General features: G+C 36.8%; 1 protein-coding gene across 1 annotated transcript; it reads left to right on the top strand.

Moving 5' to 3' along the window:
• Positions 1-18,045: 18,045 nt before the first annotated feature.
• LOC131992677 (sphingosine 1-phosphate receptor 3) lies at positions 18,046-19,930 on the top strand. The gene is made up of 2 exons (XM_059358316.1): positions 18,046-18,265; positions 18,728-19,930. Exon 2 carries the CDS (start codon positions 18,791-18,793, stop codon positions 19,928-19,930), a length of 1,140 nt encoding a protein of 379 aa, XP_059214299.1. The 5' UTR covers positions 18,046-18,265; positions 18,728-18,790.
• Positions 19,931-22,126: the final 2,196 nt, after the last annotated feature.

Below are 22,126 nucleotides of genomic sequence, written 5' to 3'. Positions count from 1 at the left end.
AAATAAACAAATCACAGTTTTAAGTGTTAAACAGGACCAGTGCTTTCAAAAAACAAACATTTAAGACAGTTTATTACAGCAGGGCGTAGGCTGGCACTTGTCCTGTAAGCATTTTTGATCCTAATATGGTTATTTAATGATATTCAAACACAAAGGGAACCCACTTGAAGTCTAATAAATCAGGACATTAGACAATGTGTTATTATCCTTTCACTGCCTTGTTCTGATTTAAGCTCCTCGTCTGCACTATTGTACATAGACATAAACTTTTTGGCCATGGTGGTGTTAATTACGGTTGCGTTGCTGATGATGTAAAAAATGATATATATATTGATCTTAAAAAGGCATCCATCCAAAGATGTGTACTTTGATATTTCACAGACTTGAATAAGACTTTGTTTTAATGTTTATGAATATGTGTCTTCAGAGGATGTATATTTCTGACTAATCAAACTGCCGCTTCAGCTTATACAGTATGCTTGTGTTTTCTCTGCTGCAACAAATCAAGAGGGCTTCAGCCCCGTTTTTCATATAATGTTCATCTCCGATTTGTGTATAAAGAAGTTCAAAAATGATTTGAATTGAAATGGGAAAGTATTTTCTTGCTATTTATGCATATTTAAATGAATGAGCCTTGGCTATATTTTGCAAATCTGTTTTATAAAGACACTAAATGTTGAACCCTTTCTCTTCTTTGAGTGTATTATTTTTGTAAAATTACCAAGTTCCGTGTGTGTGTGTGTGTGTGTGTGTGTGTGTGTGTGTGCGTATTATTCTGTCCTTGTGAGGACCGGCTTGAGATTTAGACCTTTGATAGTGAGGACATTTCTGGAAAGTGAAGTTCATATTCACTCCTTCAAAGCACTGCTTGAGGTGAAGACTTGGTTTTAAGGTTAAGGGTTGGGGTTAGGTATGACGGTTAAGGTTAAGAGGGAGAGAATACATAGTCAGTGAGGATCCTGAAAACGGGATAAAATACATTATTATTATAATACAATTAGACTATGTATTGTAATAGTTTTGCAACTATTCTATACTTTAATTTGGGTAATTGACCCAACGGAATATTAAAAAATAGTGGGTCAAAAAAGCCAAATTGTCTTTTTCTGATTGGTTTTCCCTCAATGATTAGTGAGGAAAGTTAACCCAGTATTAGGTCTCAAGCTGCAACGAATTGTCTATTAATGAATTAATCGATTGACAGAAAATTAATCATCCACTGTTATCATAATTTAATTTTTGGGGGGGTATGTTTTTAATCAAAAATTAAATAATCTGCTAATTTCATGCTTTTTAAAAGTGAGATCTTCTTAGTCCAACATGACAATATAAAATAATTTTCCTTTTTGGACTGTTGGCCGCATAAAACATAACATTTGAAGACGTCACAGGCCATGTTTCACTATTTTCTGACATTTTATGGACAAATGATTCATCACTGAATTTTACAAACTAATGGGCAGAATAATTTATAACGAAAATAATCATCAACTCCAATTTAACTTTATTAAAACTAATGTGGGTTTCTTAAACTTTTGCATTTTGCATAAAACTATGCTGCTACTACTGCAGAATGATAAGGTAAATAATGCGATTAGATTAATCTCCTCAGGACATATTTTAATATGTTTTATTTTATCCAATCTTTATCTTTTTAGGGACAATTATAAGCCCTGACCAAAGCCACACACCACAGCTTTTACATACCCAGATAGGTCTTTTAAATACACAAAACTCAACAAGAAAATACATAAAAACAGCTCAAAACACAAACATTGATACAATAAATTACTATAAAACTCAACATTCATTTATGACTACATGGCTGATGCTTCTTTAAAAACTGTATCAAAATGATCTCAGTTATTTCCACATATTAATCCCCTAAACAGGCAAAGGTGTCCGTCAGGCACCTCACAGCTAGACAGGGATCGATATTAGCAGATATAACTGACCTTACCTTAGTTTCTTAATAGCGACATTAATATTGATGTTAATGGTGAGGCCCCATGCTGGTGACGAAGACGTTACATAACAATTTAAATGTCCATGTTCATATAAAAGGGTGAGTAAAATTAGACTGATACAGTAAGTCAAGTGTTAAAGCTTTGTTAAAGTGGGTTCACTACCTGCCACTGTGCAGCATATTGTTCACACCTACACAAATAAGACCACAGGAGGAGGCAGCTTCTCAGCTGGAGGCTAATAGGTAGGTATTATTTACTGTGATGTTCGGCCGCTCCGCAGCTCAAATCCCTGCTGAGGTCAACGCTACGCTTGTGCCCTGAACAGTTTTAAGTTCTTGAAATACAGCTGCAGCGATAAGTTTTTTTGTGCAAGTTATTTTCATCCATCTTCAGCCTCTCACATATGGATATATTTAAATTGATAAATATATCTCTGTTTTATATCATATTAAAGTGAATATCTTTGCCTCTCACATATGGATATATTTAAATTGATAAATATATCTCTGTTTTATATCATATTAAAGTGAATATCTTTGGGGTTTAGGACTGACAAAAGAAGCCATTTAAAGTTATCAAGTTAGACTTTGAGGAACTGGCATGGACATTTCATGGACAAATCATGAAAATAATCGGTAGATAAATTGATAATGATAATTAATTATCAGTTGAAATACATATTTGTCATTAATAATAAATGATAACACACTGAGATTTTGGGTAAAATGTTGGAGGAAGAGGGAAGGACAGACAGGAAGTTGGGATGGAGGCAAAATGTGTCAGGATAATAATCATAAAAATAAATAAAAATAATTATCCAGTCCACACTTACAGTGTCAGTATAAGTGAAAAAGTTACAGTTACATTAATCACTGTTAGAAGGTGAGCATTAGTCTGTTGGAGAATAATTATTAAAGCAAATTTGCATTTTATTACTCCACCAGTATACTGAATGTGAGCTCTGTACAACTGTTTAAATCAACTTAAGTTATTACACAATCAACTTGAAGGACATTAAAAGCAGGTAAACAGTAAAAAATGATACAATAATGTTCTTTAAAGAGATGTATTAATGGATCAATAAATTATCCGATAATACTGACAATCATGCTGCTGAGACACATTCAGTTCTGTCTGATCACAATTTATATTTCATAAAGCTGTATCAATTAAATCTTTATAGTCTGATTGTTCACTGTGGTGCAGTTTTGTTATTGATTGAGAGTTTATTTTTTATTCTAAGTGCGTGATCACCACAAAGGTTTTTTATTTGCAGTTTGTTACAACTCTCGACTTGTTTTAATGACTTTAAGTGCTTTCATTTCATCGGTTGTGCTTCATAAAGTGCTCGTCTGTTTCTTTGCCCTGACCTCTAGTGGAAAATAAGTGGTACTGTTTATATTTTCTAATAGAATAGATAAGAAGAATATCCTAAATGAAAAGTTTATCTGAACATGCATTAGGTGACATTTCATAGACTAAATGTCTAAGATAACTGTTGAATCGACACACACACACACACACACACACATATATATATATATTTAAATAAACATTACTGCAGCTGACTTATTCCCAATTTTAAATGATTTTCCACACAGTGGCTCATTAAAGTAACAAAGTCTCACACAGCTTGAATCATCCCTTCCATCTTAGTACAGCTTTATCCCTCTGGAGGGCGCTAAAGATTTAAGTTTGACAGAATGGCAAGAATTAATTTGACTTCAGACTTCAGACTGCTGAAATGAAGTGGGTTTGGAAGTAATTTCAAAGGTAATTAATTCATAAGTAGCAAAAGAAATGAGTCATAAAAAAAGTTTTAGCAGTGGTAGATGAGTTTCTTTCTTTTCTTATTTTATGATTCTGGTAAAATAATAGAAAGGACATATTGAGGACATATAATAAAGAGACTGTGGTGGAGGCTTTTTTAGGACACACATACAGCACAAACCACATCCTTTCATGTGGGGCATAGACGGTCTGCAGCAGCTGCTTCCTGATGGTTTCACTTATTTCTTTGCACAGGGTTTATTGGTGTGATGAATGGTTGCTGTGATAAACTTCTTCACCTACTTCAGCGGAGTGAGCAGTGACTCATGAAATGTCACAGGAAGCAACAGCTCAAAACAAAGTATTTTTTGTAAATACATTTGAACCCTTGCAGGAGAATTTCTTTCTTTGGGAACTTAATTATTGTTTTGTGATAACTTGTTAGGCTGTCAGCCACTGTTTAGATTATTTTAAATGGGTCTGAAGCCATATTTGAACTTACTTTTTTTTGCAATTTGATGTATTTTTGTCAGTGTCCCTTCATTTAAACTTGTATAACTAACACAATAGTACTCTAAATGCTTCAATAAAAATAGTGACAGGAAATATCTTCACATATTCAAAAGCACTGGTGTTCAGGTGTGCAGGTGATGCTTGAAAGATACTTTTGGAAGGGTTGGCTTAATTTTCATATAACTGTCAGAACCCTTATAGTTTCTATTCCTCTTCACCTTTCCAACTTTGATTTTTTTTTTGTCCTTGGCAGCTGGTAAGGCCTATTTGATTGCACATATTTCAATATAAAGTTGGTGTCCTGTGCAGTCTTAACAAAATTTAAGTTAATATTCAGTGTTACTCACCAATATGCAATATGTGGTCTAACAACTCAGATTTTTTAAATCCTCCATTGTTTGCATGCATGTTTATGTTGCAGATTTCTTCTTCACTGTTTTCTTTGGCGCATAACTCTGTATCTTATTATCACCAACTGTAGATCAGGTGTCCTCCTGCACAAGACAAACAAATTGGGGATTAATAAGTAAACTGCTTAGTAGCGTCACTAAAGATAATAATTGTAAAACCCCCATCAGAAATCCTTTAATGAAATCCAACATAATAATTAAATGCAGAAAAAACCCCTACTGTACTGGGGAATCTAGTGCAAACGATTAGGGTTTTAGAATTAATTTATAGAGACTGTATCCTAAATCGGACACATCTGCAATGCCGCACTTTCCGGTGTTTCACTGTCATTTCAAACAAGATCCCCACCACCAGTGTAGGTATAATTGATTTATTCATATTTAACATTCTACATGTGAGATTTAATTTATGTACATGAAGATTTACATGTCTAATAACAATACGAAAGTAAATCTGAAGACAGAAAGCAGTAAGAACTCTTACAGCAACTAGTAATATATCAAATAAGTGATTATTAATGTGATAATATTAATGTGAACTAATGATTATCTTCATCATTGATTCATTTGCCGATTATTTCCTATATGTCTATAAAATGTCAGAAAAAAAGTTTAAAAAAATGTCCATCCCAGTTTCTCAAGGTCCAATGTGATGTCTTTCGATGTCTTGTTTTGTACAAAACTCAAAGATATTTAATTTAATATGACATTTTGAAAAAATAGAATAGCAGAAAATCTTGATATTTGAGAGGCTGAAACCAGCAATTTCATGTCATCCAATTTGTTTCAGCTTTGTATCCAATTACTGTAAAAAAATAAAAAAATAAATAAAAAAGTAGTGTAACCCAGACCCTGAAACTATGTTCAATGGTTACATGTGTGCTTTTCCCTAAAAAAAAAAAAAAGGCTCCGCTTTTCCACTATATTTGGCACAAATATTAAAAATAACTCTCAAACTATAGAATGAAAAATAATACCCGGAATGAAATCATGTCGTACTTTACCTAATTTATCTTTGTCTCATTACGCCACCAGGCCCATGCTTTGCTCTGCTATCTGACCACAAACCTTTACTTGCAGGAAATGAAATGTACTTTCTGTGAACTGTGTTTGGTGGTCTCAGTCATCAGTGAGAGCGTGGGGTAACTGCAGTGCAAGACAGGGACAGACAATTAGTTCGTGGAAAATTTACACCCACAAGACAAAGTATATAAAGTCTTTGTGTGTCTGAGCATGACTTCCTGAACCCCAACCCTCCCGAGGTGTGACTTCCTGACCTATTGACCTGCAGTCCTGTCTGGGTTCCTCTCTCTGTTTCTACTCTGTCACCACCCTGATGATCCTCTACAGCCCGTGTTGGTATACACAACAGCCTTTGCTGTTTGTATGTGTGTGTGTGTGTGTGTGTGTGTGTGTGTGTGTGTGTTCTAATGAGACATCCTTTGAGGAAGCTGTGTGACAATGCAGCTAAACAATGCAGCTACAAGTTAGACCAGAGGGACTGCTGGCGGTAACATGGTCTGATGTTCTCTGCGGGGTTTCTGAGGGGCCAATGAGGAAACACCTTCTAAACAAAGGGCCTTGGAAAAGCAGCAAACAGTTTGTCTGTGACAACAGCTCAAACACGAAGAACAATATGTGCTGTATGACATAATTACAAAGCAGTTGACTGACATCCACGTTTGCTGAGCACTCCAAATATGTCAGTGCTCATTCAAGATTTAATGACTGTAATATTACTAGGGAAAGTATTTATTCTGATGGAATTAAATTGTGATTGTACGCATGGAAATGTAAATAAAAGACAATCACCCCTCCCCGTCAGGGCAGCTTCACTGACTTGCAACAAACAGGACAATAACTAAATTCACCTGTACCTCAACAAGATTTACAGCTCATACACCCACGATTGATGCCAACAGCATATTATCTAAAATATACAATCACCTGCATATCAAGAGGATTTACAGCACAGGGACACTCAAAGCCAACAGCACAACTACCAGTAATAAATTCAACAGTATCTCAACAACACAGGATTTACAGACCAGGTCCTAAATTAAAGCCAACAGCATCATTGCAGAGACTTTTGGCCTCGGGGCCCCTGGGCCTGGTAGGCCCTGGTAGACTCCTTCTGGCTCGGTTTTATCTCCACCAAGCACTAACTTCCAGGCCTGAAAAGGGAAGTCATTGTGGAAATGCTTTAAACATGCTTTATTTTTAAAATATAAGTCAGACTGTATAAAAGTCTTTAAGGAAATTAATGTTTTTCTCACTTGATTTATGACCTCAGTAAACATTTTCCTAATGAGTTTAAGGTCCCAATAGCTAGATTGAAGTCTTCTTCAATAATGAATGATGTTTGTTTTGTATATTATGGTCCATTTGAGAGTAAAATAGACAATTAAGTAGGCTATGCTCTATGATGGGGCTACCTCGTGTTCGACAAGTTGCTACCACGGTGCAATGTGTGTTTTCGTCTTTGAACTTTGACACTTTTAGTGTTTTCAGTTCATGGAAGGTAAATAGAACATTTTGGTCTCCTAAAATTGTTTTCTGTAGCATTCGGTTGTCCTAAAAGACACTCTACGGAGAAGGTTATTCATTTTGAATCGTGCACCTTGCTAACAAATCTAGCATTAACTGATAACTTAGCATCCATCTTCCCAGCTCCACTGTATTGTCCAAATATGGTCACTTCTGGTTCCAAAAAAAACAAGATGGTGACAGCCAAAACACCAATATCCAGGTTTCAAAGTCCTCAAACAATTTGTGCATTACAGTGACTACATCCATTTTTTTTACAGTCCTTTTACAACACCTGAGGTAAATATCTTGGTCTTTAGGTGCTAAATGCTCCACTTTGTTCACCAGCTAGTTGCTAACTGTTTCTGTCTGCTGTTGGGTGTTTTTCAACTATTATTTCTTGACTGTTAGAGTATTTGATACTGATGTATGAGTAGACAAAACAAAGGCCTATAGCTATTTTTAAACTTTAGTAATATTGGCAGGAAAGTGAATTAGCTATAATAGTTTTGCAACAGTAGAAGAATGGGGAAGTACATTTATCTTCCTGTCTCTTGTGGCTTTTTGACTTCACAGCAAGGTGCTTGATTAAGGCATTAAAGATTATGCTGCAAGACATTTCCCTCCCTTAACACATTATAAGATGCTCACCATGGCGACTGCATCTTTCTCAGCTGCAGACAGTTTGTCAGCTGGCCTCTAAGTCGTTTGTTCACCGGCACCAGACAGTTACTCTGTCTCCCAGACAGTCCTTCTACAATCGTCAATGGCAGACTGAAGTAAGTGTGTGAGTGTGTGTGTGCTCTGAGATGGCCCGAGTCAGGAAGGCACCAGTCATATGGCCTGTAATGAAATATGTATACGGATTAGAGAAAGGGATACACAGCTGAAAGGTTTTACTATATAAAGCATTTTCACCTGTAAGGTCAAGTCCCTAATAAATGTGTCAAAATCATGACAAATCACTCAACGCATATGATATAATACGTCTGCAAGGAAACATCACAATAAAGTGAATGTCTCCATTAGGAGTCTGCTTTTATAGGTTATTCATATTTATTTTTAACAATGAAGTGATGGAGGCACAAAAGCTGACAACGCCGCATGAGGTATTGTTCTCTTTCAGGGAAGCAGGCCTTATTTTATGGCATGGCTAAAATTAGATTACTCTGAGAATACAAGTGGACATTTTGATCATCCTCATCATCCACCTCTTTCTGGAAATATACACACTCACAGACAAACAGCTGATTGTCAGGTAGGATACTATGGTGGTCTTATATGTGTTTACAAGACATCACCTAAGTTCATCCAAGCTGGACTCACTTTAAAACCATTAAATATCACTATTATTTCTTTATTTACTCGTCGTTTTTCAATTTAAAGCTGTGTTTAACCCTCCTATTATGTTCGTTTTTTATGACAGCAGTAATTTGACCAGGAGCATGTTAAATTATCTAAAAGTGTCAGAAACTAAAAAATCCCAATAAACATTGTTTATATTTAATTAATAACTCCATTACTAACCATTTTAATCAATATTTAGTGCAATGGTGATCTTTACCTCTCACAGACCATGGTTCAATGAGGATAATTAACTTGTTTTCCATAAAAAAATGCATGTCAAAACTTTTTTAGTGTGCATTGGAGAAACCTACATATAAAATACAATGGTTTTACATGACATTATTTTTTATTTTATTTTTTTATTTTACATTTTACATTTTTCTTTTTATGAAAAAATGCTTTTAACAATTTTTTTCCCCAGATTTTTAAACTTTGAAATGGGTCAATTTGACACACAACATAACAGGAGGGTTAAAAGCATAAATCAGGCACATTTTCTCTCTTACTTTTGGTACAGACTCACAAATTAGTACAATGCTGATGTTGCTGAAAAGAACGAATATCTTCTTTCCCATTTTCACCACAAGAGAGGGAATTGATTGATTAAAGCAAAAAAGTTTAAAAGCCTTTTTCGTGGTCACTGTGCAACTTTAGGGGGAGCCCATTTGTTCTCTTATGGACAGCACCTGCTTTGTGTTTCTTTCTTGTTTCATTTGTTTATATATGTCAACAATAAAGACAACTCAATGCTCAACTCAACTGCTTTAATATCTCTGGATATGTGAGTTACATATACGGACATGCATCTTGCATATGTATCCATCACCTGCAGGAGTTTATAGTATGGCCTAATGTACAACTACATTTAATCAGACTAGCTATAATGGCTTCCTGTACACTAACTGTACATCTTAGTAATGCCCTATCTAGCTCAAGAGCTGTTTTATTGATTCCACCTACAGGAAGTAAACAGATGAGAAAGTCGGTCCATATTATACTAGTATAATGATTGATCTCACATGACAAATACATGTTATTCTTAATTTAATTGAAAAACAAAATAGCAGACATGAAATAAATACAAAATACTGCACAATGTTGTTGCAGCAACACCTTAATGTCCAGTTGGCATAAGTGGAGATACAGGTCATTGATCCAACAGAACATCTACTTTAGATAATCTTATTATATAAAACTCAAGCCATCTGACTTTTGCAGATAAGCAATATGAACGTGTTAAATGAGGCTTTTGTTGGTGTAATTTAGACATAACTGATTTTAAATATGCTTAGTACTAAGCAATTGATGAAAAATGAACAGCAGAGACGTCTGAAGCATTGATTTGTAAAGCATTTTAAGCCAAGTAAACATTTTTATGTAGCTCACCTGTAACTTGCGAGCTAAACTCATGAAATATTGGTTTTGGTTCCTTTCATAAGTAGAAAATGATTTAGAAATGTTTGTTTTTACAAAATGGGAACCTGTTTAAACTTCCACCTTTTTAGTTGTGGTTTAAGTACAGGTGAATATTAACAGATCTTGGCCTAGTTTTTAAAGCTACTTTGATAGTATGTTGTTTCACTGTGGTGACACAGACAGCGTTAGCTTTTAGTAGGTTAAAATAACAATAGAGTTTTTTGCAAACAAGTTAAAGCGAAAATGTTGTAGGTTTGACACCTACTGCGGCAAATTTAGTTGATGAGGTTATAGGTGCAGTATGTAATTCTTTCAGTCTTATTCTCCGTACACTGAATATAGACACTTTATGTTGGTGTACTGTCACGCAAAGCATTAGTACTTAATATAACGTAATGTTTGTTTTAATTGATGGTATAAGGAAAGGGACAAGAGGAGATGTGGGGAAAAGCAACTGAAAGAGAGATCAATAAATATAATACATGTAAGACCTTTATCTTTAGGGTTATATATGAACTTTGCCCTCCAGACTCCTCTCTGGTTTACGACAATGTAATAGCCATCCATTCAACAGTAAGTCAGGCAATGAGCAATGAATGCTTGACATCAATACAACAAGCTTCTGAGTACTGCAGACCTAATGGGTCTGAGAGAGAAAAGCCCAGCCTCGTGATGAATGGACTACTGCTGCACACACTCACATTAACTGTCTGGAAGGCCAATGCAATTGCACTCAACAGAAAGGAAACGGCTTAGCTCGCTGCCTAATGTAGTTGCGGTGTAGTAGCCTGACTGACAACTTATCAGGGCCAAGAAAAGAAGACTCAACATAAGGTCAAGACAGTGTGATCAAGAATAAATTCCAGGAGCTTCATTTACAATATGAAGCACTGCTGAGAAAAGTCACTGAAGGGACAAACTGTAACCACTTAGTTCCCCTTTAGAGTCAAAATACATAGAAAGCTTCTGTGTTGGATGTCACAAAGTTGTGAAGATTGATCACTTCCCCATAGGTTTACTAAATCAAGATAACATTGTGATACAAGGGGAATTTACAGTCTTCTAGAGTTATAACTAATGGCTTCAGTAATCATTAATAAGTAATCTACTAATGCTTTATAGATCACTTATTAGTCATCTAACTTGGAGTCAATAGGAGCAACTTCAGAGCACTGTGGGGCTGCTCTGGCTCATTTGGTAGATCGGTCACCTACTGATTGGAATGTTGGTGGTTCGATCCCTGACCATAGCAGCCTAGGTTGTGAAAAAAATCACATGGGTTTTTCATTTTTGACATTGTACATTTATTTTCGACCTGTAACATCTATACTTAATTACCATTTCTTCATTTGACTTCTAGCATTTAATGTTTTAGCATTAAAGTTTTATTTCTGAAAAGTAGTATTTGTTAAGGCTGTATCTTGAAATACTGATATTTAGAAGTTGAAATAAATACATTAGATTTCTGCATGTATTTTTTTTTGGTGAAACCATTAACAACTTATTCACATCGACACCTGCCACCTTGATCATTAAAACCCTCTTTAATATAAATATATAGGTGTACTATTACAAAAGAAAGGGGTCAAATATGGCAAGGACCTAGAAAAACCAGATGTTTTCTTCCTAAAGGCTTAATTGATCTACGAAGCACAAGTAAATAATTTATTAGGCATTAATAAAGTTACAGTATACAAACCCTTGCTAAAGGTTGCATCATTAGACAGTGGTACCAGAAGAAAGAATAATTTCAAGATGCTATAACACTACAGTAAAAAGTCTCCATATGGGAAGCTTAAATGTTGGTGTTGGTTGCCGATGGTACTATATTAAAATGTCTGATATTTAAATGCCACATGCATGTATGTGGAGGGGAGGAAAGTATTAGCCCATGTGTGCTGATATGCAGCAGAGCAGGCAGTAATCTTGGCTGGGAACCGTGCAATTATCACGGAAGCCCTCAAAATGAGTCTACTACAGAAAAACTGTGGCTTCTGGGTTTTTTCCATGTTCAGTGTTAAGTGATTTCAGTCCATTAAATTCATGCTCATACAGTAATGTCAGCCAGTTTGACACTGGATCGTCTGTCGAGGAGCCACTGTAGTATTATTGAAGTCAGACCCATTGGCAGAACTGAAATAAAACCATCCGATTAATCTCTCAGCTGGAAACAAATGAAATGGAAAATTAAAAGCTCTGCACTTAACGGTGAAAGAACGAGAGGTAAGAGTGCTAAATATCCCTGCAGCGAAAGGAAGTGACAGAACTAAAGACCTATTTCTGTTTGTGTGGCCTTCCAAAGTTGGCAGATCCTAGACTAAACTGTGCCACAGCTGAAATTACGCCTCAGTAACGTCTCCGAGGCCTTGTTCTGTTAAGTTGCATGCAAGAGGCCGCCGTGCCTAGAAATACTGCCGCCACAAAGCCACAGGGCAGGAGGGGACTGTCCGCCTCAGATTTGCAGCCCAGACTCTCGGGGTGTGTTTTTGCCTCAAAATGGCGAGGGTGAAATTAAAGGCAGGGTTTTCATGTAATTGCACATGGATGTGCCCACTGCCCACGACTTTGACCCCAGCTCCTGCACTCTAATGAAGGGTTGAGAGCTTGAACAAGGCAAACCCCGGCAAAGTAATGGCTACAGTGATGCCGGCCAATAGATTTTGCAATGTGCTTATACTACTAAAGCACTGGGTCCTTATCTTTATTCTATGCAGCCATTTTCATTTAACCATTAGTTTTCCGCTTTGAACAAGAGGCTATTATGCTACCAGTCACATAAACTGCTCTCTGATCAATTACGAATGTCCGTGGAATACTTTATACATGTGGGGATTTTTAAGTGCCCACTGCTTTTATATTGCATTATGATTAATAATGAATATCCTGATAGTCCATGTCCGGAGTCAAGAGAAGTTAGTTACATGCTTTATATCCATATCTACAGACAGCAAGCAGATCCCGTACAAAGCTCTTTAAAGTAATACAAATATATGTCAAATATCTTGTATTCAATCTTAATCTTGTATTTTATTTTGCTTTTATGAACTGTCCAGCAGTTCAATCACGTGCTGTACAACTACAGCTTTGAGGTACTTTAACTTTATTGAGTACATCTATACTTCATTCTCACCTCAATACAGGTATTGTACTTTTACTTCCTTTACTTGGCAGCTGTACAGATTGGTTACTTTACAAGCTAAGATTTAAAAAAAACGTGGAACATGTTCGTCTTAGAATTGTTATAGCTAAAAAAATATCCAACTGAAGTAGTTATAGCGCCACCTTGACCAGCTGCAACATCAAACTGCAGCTTATACATTAATGTATATGTAACAACTAGAGCGACGACTTCGGTGTGTCCATTAGCTTTAAGTTTTAATGTAGAAACAATATGGAGGCTACAAAGAGGATGCTGTTTTTCATTGCTTAGATCGTTGATAGCTGTTTACATTAGACAACAAAGACCAAAGGAAATGGATCGGGTGAGCCATTAAGTATGACTGGGAACTAACATATCCGATTATGCTGACACCACATTGATGCAGCACAATTCCTCTACTCGTAATGTTAACCAAAGTGAAAAATAGTCAATATATATGCGCCCTGTGATTCAGATTTGTTCCAAAATGTAAAGGGTTCTACTTTCACCCATGCTTCCACCAAGTTCCATGAAAATTGGACCAATAGTTTTTCAAAATCTTGCTTACAGTCAAACACTCAACCTGAAAACATAACCTCTTTGGTGGAGGTAATAATTAAATATTGTCATCAGTGCTGAGCAATAAATCAAAAATTAATCTAAACCGTCATTAAGAACCTCTAACCGATGTAATCTTGCCCATGACAATTATTTTAATTCTTTACGTCCAATACACGATATGGAAGCAACATGGAGGAGAACTCAAACACTGAGCCAACTAAGCAAATCAAGCAGCCAAAGTACCCAAGAAAAATGCCATGTCGGTCATTTTGACAAATTTTGGCTTTATGGAAGACGACACCGGACAAAAAGAGGTCAAATGCAAACACTGCAGAAAAACTGCAAGAAGTGCAAGTTATTTATTTTCTACTGTTTTAGAGAGGTTGGCTAAAATGTGACGTTTTCATTTCAAGCGATGCTTTGATTTCAGTTCAAAATATTCAATAAATAACCACAAAATAGTTAATCTGTGTTTTTCCTTAATTTCTTTAAAATCACAAAGATAAAGTTGAGCATATTTACAGTAGAGACCATGTCAATGAACTTTGAGGGCAAAAAATGTGACAAAATAATCGTTCATTAATCGGAATCAAGGTAAAATGTTTAATTAATCGTTAACTTATTTGAGGTCATATCGCCCAGCTCTAATTGTCATATATAATAAGAATTGTTAGTCTCTGTGACAATGACCACTGGTTTTTAAAGAACCGAAATGACAATTCGAGGAACTGCCACTTCCGCATTGTCTTCATCTTTCAGCCTGCTTGATAATGATATACCACAGGCAGGGTACTCTGCTGCATAATTAGCACTTTAACCTAAGTACATTTTAATGTAGAACTTTTACATGTAATGGAATAGTTCTACAGTGTGGCATTGCTACTTTTACTTAAATAAAGTATGTCAAAACTTCTTCCAACCACTGACAGTGTCCCACAGAAACTGTATACTGTATGAGGTCCAGGGCTGGCTGTACTGTAGATGAGCAGTGGAAACTTTCCCTGAGGAATGGTTTTACCAGCTGTGAGGCCAGCGACTCTGAGGAAAGGAAGGCTTTATTGTACAGTACTTTCAAATGATGGGTTGCAGCTTGTAGGTATATACTTAAGTAATATAACGTTATAATAGCAGGAAATCACACATACTGTGCATTGATGATTCAGGGGAGACGTACAGCTCCTGATGCTGGAAAATGGCAGCTAGAGACAGCTTTAATTACTGTCCTGCTGACAAAGATGACAGGAAAATTCAGCTGTGCCTAAACCAAAGAAGTGGTTGCCTACAGAGTAGTGAGGGTGGTCCCAGAAAAGTGAAAACCCTCCACCCATGCTCCTCTTCAGTAGTCTATGAATACACATAGACATAGACTCACTCTAACCACATATTATGGGTTTGTACTTGCTGATGGTTTCATATTTGGCTCAAAGTTTATGTAAATGCAGATGCGAGCCCCACATCACTGTAGTTTGCTGAAAAACCCAAGGTTTTTCCAACCATGTTCCCCGTCTGTTAATCCAGCTGCCTTTACGTGGACCAACTCTGTGATTGGTCCCAGATTTGCTGCGGGTCCAGAGTAACTATTTGGCTTTCTCCCTGAGATTTTCCCATTGCTGCTGGCACAGTGCGACCTAGAGGAAATGACTGAGAATTGTGACTGTAACAATGCTAATGGACCAATGCCAGACCACAGCTGTTTATTCAACCACACAAAACATTCCTCTGGGTTAATAACCACAGACACTGGAAGAGATCTACTATTTAATGATTTGGTCTGTGACACAGTACAATATGTGCTTAGTTTGGGGAAAATCACAAGCAGCTAAATGTGTGGCACTGGATAAAGTAAGGCAATAAGATCCTTAGCATTTTAGCCATATTCACATAGTGCACACATCCAGTGCACAATGCTCATGACTCAGTTATTCTTGGTGCAATTTTTGGACTTTGTTTGAAGATAAAGTTTATTGTTTTAGTCACATTTTGGTCATTTTATGTTTAGTTTCAGTCAGGGAAGTTTTAAACCTAGATTCCACTCTGTCACATCTATTTCAAAGAGTCATCATCTGTCTTTCTGCCTCCCAGACTCTCTCAGTCCCTCTCCTTGCTGCCAGCCCTGCCCATCCTTCCTGGATATGAGGTCACGACAGAAGGACCAGAACAAAGGATGGGCTGCAGTCATCTTAACTTAAACTCTTACAGCATATTGTATGCACGCTATTTCTCTTTTTTGTCTATGTCAAGTTGAAACACAAAAGGGGAAATCAGTCTACAGACAATAGGCTTGAAATAAGCTATTTTTATGATGTGTATGTAAATCCACCCAGACTTCAGAATTTCCCTAAACTTTGCATATAATATTACCGGGCATTTAATTATTAGAGTTTGGTCCTTGTTTTAGTTAAGTACATAATATGTAATTTTCTGCCACTAGGGGTCTCTCAATCAAAATAGCATCATGGTGTCATGGTAGTTGGTGTTTCCACCAACACTGCCGTCATTGCAGTCAGCTTTTCCTAATTAAGATTCCTTCAGTGTAGTATTTAGTATCCGCAGAGGGCTCCTTTTCTCCAAAACAAATGGAACCAGTGATTAAAACCAGTAAAAACACAGATTAAAGCAGTTTCATGTTTTTACTGATGCTGGAGGGGCAGCGAACGGAGCTAACATTTATTCAGCTTGTTACTCTGACAACTTAAGATCCAAATGTCCAATGACTGAAATCCTTCATGCGGGTAAAATATGTAGTTAAAAACATAACGTTTTGGGTTTTTTTAAAGATTGTAAAAATGTGAGTTCAAGCTGGATAAAATGTCAATTTATGAGAGCTTCTTGCAGACATGCAATTATGAATTTAGTATGTTTTGACATTGTTGGAAGAAATTTGAAAAAGAAATTGCAACTCAGCAAAACAGAACATAGGTCTAGTTGTTTTTAGACATTTTAACACAGAAAATGTAATGCTTTTAAGTCTCTATTCTCAGTTTTTATTTCATATATTAAGTTATTGTTGATTTATATCATTTTGGATTTGTATTATATATAAAATTTTTTACCTATCTCATTTGTCTTTTAATTACCAATGTGTCACAAAATAATTACATTTTTATCAATTAAGTTCAATTAACTATCTCTGAATCTAACCATATTGCTACTGTAAGTGGCTTACAATAATTTCAGTTAGCTAGCTTGCTTAAATTATTATTAATCTTGCTATCTATCTTATCTAAACTAAAGTAAACTAATTTAAAATAGCTTCAATTGAAATTAATTCAAGCAACATAGCTAGAATAGCTAGCTAGCTAGCTTGAATTGATTTAAGCTAGCTAACTAATTATCTAAATTAAATGAAATTTAAGCTACTTTAGCTAGCTAAGCTAGTCTAAATTATCCTCAATCATAAACTCAAAAGCCCTTTAAGCAACTGAATAAATCATGTTTGTGTCGATAAATGACAAAAACCTGAGGGTATACATTTAGCTAAATGTATAATAAATGCTAATTTCCTTCAAAAACATAACAAAAGAAGCAGTTGATATGGAATTTATCGTCACCCTGTTAAAATAATCGCCTAACTCATTTTTTTTCAAGTTTTGCAGGAAACACAAAAAACTTCACCAAAAGTGTAACATATGGCATTTATTGATCATTTCACTCAAAAGGGATGTAACAAAGGATGGCTATTGGCATAGTAATAACACTGTGTGTAAATTATGTAACTTAAGAGAAATAAATGACTTAGGCATGTTTTTGAACATGCCTTTATGACTTAAGCAAGATATGGTAACACTTTATTTTGAAGGTGTCTACATAAGAGTCACACAAGCCTGTCAGAAACATGACATCACAAGTAGCATGAGCATTAATGTTACTTCAAAGTGTCATTAATGTTCATGACACAGCCCATGTCATGTTTATGACACGCTCGTGTCACTCTTATGAAGACACCTTCAAAATAAAGTGTTACCATATCTTGCTTAAGTCATAAAGGCATGTTCAAAAAATGCCTAAGTCACATTTTATTGTGATTTAGGCATAATAAATCCGCTTAAATCACACACCTGATATAGGCCATTATCAAAAATCACATGATCTGATCAACTGAGGATGTAGGCGATTTTACCATAGGTGGCCGGCGTCATGAGGAGATGATTTAGGCAAAAAAAAAAAAAAACAATTTTGACAAAAAATGACTTAGGCGATTATTTTAATAGTGTGACGTTATGTTCCTTTTACAACTCTGAACAATATTCCTGGGGACTCTCTTTAACATGTCTGGGACAATATTATCGCAACATGTGTTTAAAACATTATGAGTGTCCACATACCTCCTGGCTGGCTTTGATTTGCTTCATGAATTGAAATGACCCCTCAGCCCCGTCCTGCTCTGCCTGCCGGGCTGCAGGAGGGAGGAGGAGTGACTTCCAGCCAACCGTCGACAGCTCCTCCGGAGTTTAGACATCAGAGAAAGATGAGGAACTGCTCTCTGCCGCTGAGCCGAGGAATGAGACGGAATTAAAGTTCAACATTTACTCGAGAAAACACGGAGAATCGACTAACTCTGCAATGAAATGAGTGTCTTTTACTTTCAGCTAAACCCTGACTGCGAGCATCCCACGGTAAGTTGGCTCTAATTTGGGAAAAAGTAGTCCGCTTGAATCTTCACCAATAAGCCAATTACATCTAATTAACTGTAAAGTTAAATTAAATACGTCGAAAGTAGCTTATATGATTGTGATAAGTAAAGCTATTTAATTTTGAAAAGTCAAAGTAAAAATTCAGTAGAATTTTTAAATGAGTCCCTGGAAGTTTGGGCAGTGGTCCAATACTCCTATGTCAACAAACAAACAAACAGCATCATGGTGTATTTTAAGGTGCAGACTTTAGGCTTTTGAACTATTTCTGCAGGTCTTTGTTCATCTTAAAGCCCTTTTGTTCCCACAGTAATGAACAAAGCTAGATTATTCAGTTTAAACCCATTGTATAAAACCAATATAGGCTGGATTGTTGGGTTAATGCACTTTATTAAACTATAAATTTGCTGCTTTTTATAATACCATTCCTCACATCTTCCACTGCAGCTGAACACGGTGGACTCACTTGCTCACTTCTGACATCCAGTGTCAGCAGCCGGTGCTGTGAAGATGATCAACCCTCAAATATACCTCCACTACAACTACACAGGAAAGTTGGACCACCGGCCCAGAGTTGGCACGAGCCCAGGCACCGTGGACACCCAAACCATCGTGTTCCTCATCATATGCAGCTTCATTGTTCTGGAGAACCTCACTGTGCTGGTGGCGATATGGAGAAACCAACGGTTCCACAATCGCATGTACTTCTTCATCGGCAACCTGGCGCTGTGCGACATGCTGGCCGGAGTCGCTTACCTGGTCAACCTGCTCCTGTCAGGAGAGAAGACCCTGCAGCTCTCACCTGCTCTCTGGTTTGTCAGAGAAGGGAGCATGTTTGTAGCACTTGGCGCCTCCATTTTCAGTCTCCTGGCTATTGCCATAGAGCGACACCTGACTATGATCAAAATGAGGCCTTATGATGCCAACAAGAACTACAGAGTGTTTCTGCTCATAGGAACATGCTGGCTGATCGCCATATCTCTTGGAGCGTTGCCTATTCTAGGCTGGAACTGCCTCAACAACCTCCCCGACTGCTCCACAATCCTCCCTCTCTACACTAAGAAATATGTAGCTTTCTATATCACAGTTTTCATGGTTTTGCTCTTAGCCATGTCAGTGTTGTATGCCCGTATCTACATCCTGGTGAAGTCCAGCAGCCGAAAGGTGAGCAAGAACAGGAACTCTGAGCATGCAATGTCCCTGCTGCGCACTATCATCATTGTAGTTGGAGTTTTCATCGCCTGCTGGACGCCCCTCTTCGTCCTGCTCCTGGTGGATGTGGCGTGCAAGCAGCGCTGCCCCATCCTCTACAAGGCCGACTGGTTCATTGCACTGGCTGTGCTCAACTCAGCCATGAACCCCATCATTTACACCCTGGCCAGCCGCGAGATGAGACGGGCCTTCCTGGGTCTGGTGTGTGGAGTCTGCTACAGGGGGAAGGTCTCTGTGAACGGCAGCGGGAACAAGCAGTCTCTAGAGCCGAGCCGCAGCAGGAGCAAGTCGTGGAGCAGCCAGAACAACCCCAACCAGAACCAGCACAGCTCCAGGCAGGCGGAGCTGGAGAGAGGGCAGGAGACGGCCAATGGCGAGGTCTCAGTGGTGGCAGGAGGGGCCAGTCAGGCCGTCATTGAGAGCGACAGAAAAGACTAAACAAAGGGAACAGCAGGACGTGAGAGTGGTCCTAATGTTAGAGCTTAGTGGTCAGAACGAAAAGGAAGTTTTGATCGATTCAGAATGAAGGATTTCTTAGACTGCAGGGCAGTGGTTTCTCTTTTGTGCTTGATATTGATATATCTGCATCATCCATAACTTGGAGGCTAATTAAAAAATGCACACTTGGCATTAGACTTAATGTATGGGGGCAATATGTTCAAAGACACAATCAATATCACCTCTTTGTGAAGTCATATCTCATCACCGTCCAGTGAGAACCACTTATCTCCAAATGTCGTCATTTCACATTTAAAGGGAAGATTTTTATGGTTTGAGAATATAAACCATCTAAAAACCAATTGGACTACCCAAGGCTGCCTCCTGTGAATAGTCGACTCATCAGTTGTTTGGGTCTTAGTCGACTAAGATTTCTTTAGTTGGTTAGTCAATTTTTATTCCTTATCCATGCTGAATGACTTATTTTCAAGAAACTTATGAGCACATCCCTGGCTAAACAAGATTTAAAGTGGTGCTTTTGCATGATTCTTTGTGCAAAAACCCAGTTTTACAGGGTTGAAAAAGTGGACGTTTTGGAGGGAGGTATGTGGTTTTCGTAGGATAGTGACGATTTGTGATTGAATGGTGCTCTCTCAAAAAAAGAAGTGAAAAATCACATGCAATTAATTTAAGTGCAATTATAGTTCTGCAAAATGATGTAATGAAGAATGATTGTAGTCAATTATTAGTGTAATGACAAACAGTTGAAGTTATTTATTATTCTATGCAGTGTCATATTGTATTTACTCAGTAATTCCACAGTATACTGCAGTTTCTGTAATGAAAACTGCATTATAAATTGTATATGTGATGCTAATGATTTTTAAACGCACATGGTGATGAGTGAAATATGTCTTTTCATCATGTTCAAACCTTTAGCACTGTTTAAAGACGTAATGTAGTTGATGCAGCGTTCGACCTCAGCAGTTTAGGTGATACAAGGACTCCATCTGCTGGTTAATAATGGTAGGTAATATCCTCAGATTAGATTAGATATTCTCTCATAACAGGCTGCATGTTCAGAACAGGAGATCAATGCTCATTTTAGTTGCAAAATGATGTTGTTTTGAGCGTGTGTGTGTGTGTTAATCTGATTATTCCAGAAGACAGCTAAATCACTTGTAGAAGCATGAAGCGGGTAAACTGAAGGAAGAGGCATGTGAATGCAGCATGTGAAACAGAAGTAGTTTACTACATGCAGCTATTTATATGATGGTAAATATTAGCTTTGACACAATAAACCTCATGTTTACAGTAGAGTGCATTTCTGTCCTTGTTATCTGAAGCTGTGTATGCCGCATTGCTTTGAGAAATTAAGTTAAAGGTTCACTCAAATTACAAAACAATAGGCCTCATGCAGCAGCATCTCTTAATTTATTTATTTCTTTTCTTAAATATGAGAGAAGTCAACTCCAAATAGCCATAAATTGTTCAAACTAAATGAGCCATGAAAAAAAAAATCTGTGATCCTTTTTCTCAGTCTGATCTAAATATTTTCTTTCCTGTTCTTGTAACTACAGAAAAGGTGAAAAAAGGTTTTTGACAAGACAATCTTTTGAAGTTCTGTGAAACAGGCGAAACAGGATTATTTTTTACTGTAGTTACTTTTTTCTATTTGTGAAAACAAGCAAAAAAAAAAGATTTAAATAGATTAGATTTAAAATAATTTATTTCAGTGTTTGTTGTTGTTATACTTATTTCAGCCACAGGAGGCAAAAGTGCACTACTACCTTCTGTTCTGGGACTAAAAGCATTTCAGTTTCTTACAAGCTAAAAATATTGTGTTAGCAGGATATGTAATATTAGCACACAATATATGTACATTTTGTATATAGTGCATGATAAATTAAAGCTTAGATTTAGTCATTGGGTTACCAGGATTAATTTTTTAAAATTACTTGCCTCTGAGGGCTTCCATAATAAAATAAAATGTGTTTTCGAGTATTACAATAGATATGACCAACAGAGATTCTACACATTCACGGTTTTATTGCCAACAGTCATACAGAATAATGATAAACCCATACAACCAAAAGATTAAATCTGTAAACATCATTTGGACTTCTTTGTTTTTATTTCCTTTTTTTAACTATACCTGTTCCAAAATAGTGAGTTTCTGTGTGATTCCCTCCGACA

The sequence above is a fragment of the Centropristis striata genome, chromosome 19 (genome assembly GCF_030273125.1).
Source record: "Centropristis striata isolate RG_2023a ecotype Rhode Island chromosome 19, C.striata_1.0, whole genome shotgun sequence".
Taxonomy (NCBI): Eukaryota; Metazoa; Chordata; class Actinopteri; order Perciformes; family Serranidae; genus Centropristis; species Centropristis striata.
The sequence above is the reverse complement of the archived record's forward strand: the minus strand, read 5'-3'. Positions and strand labels throughout refer to the sequence as shown.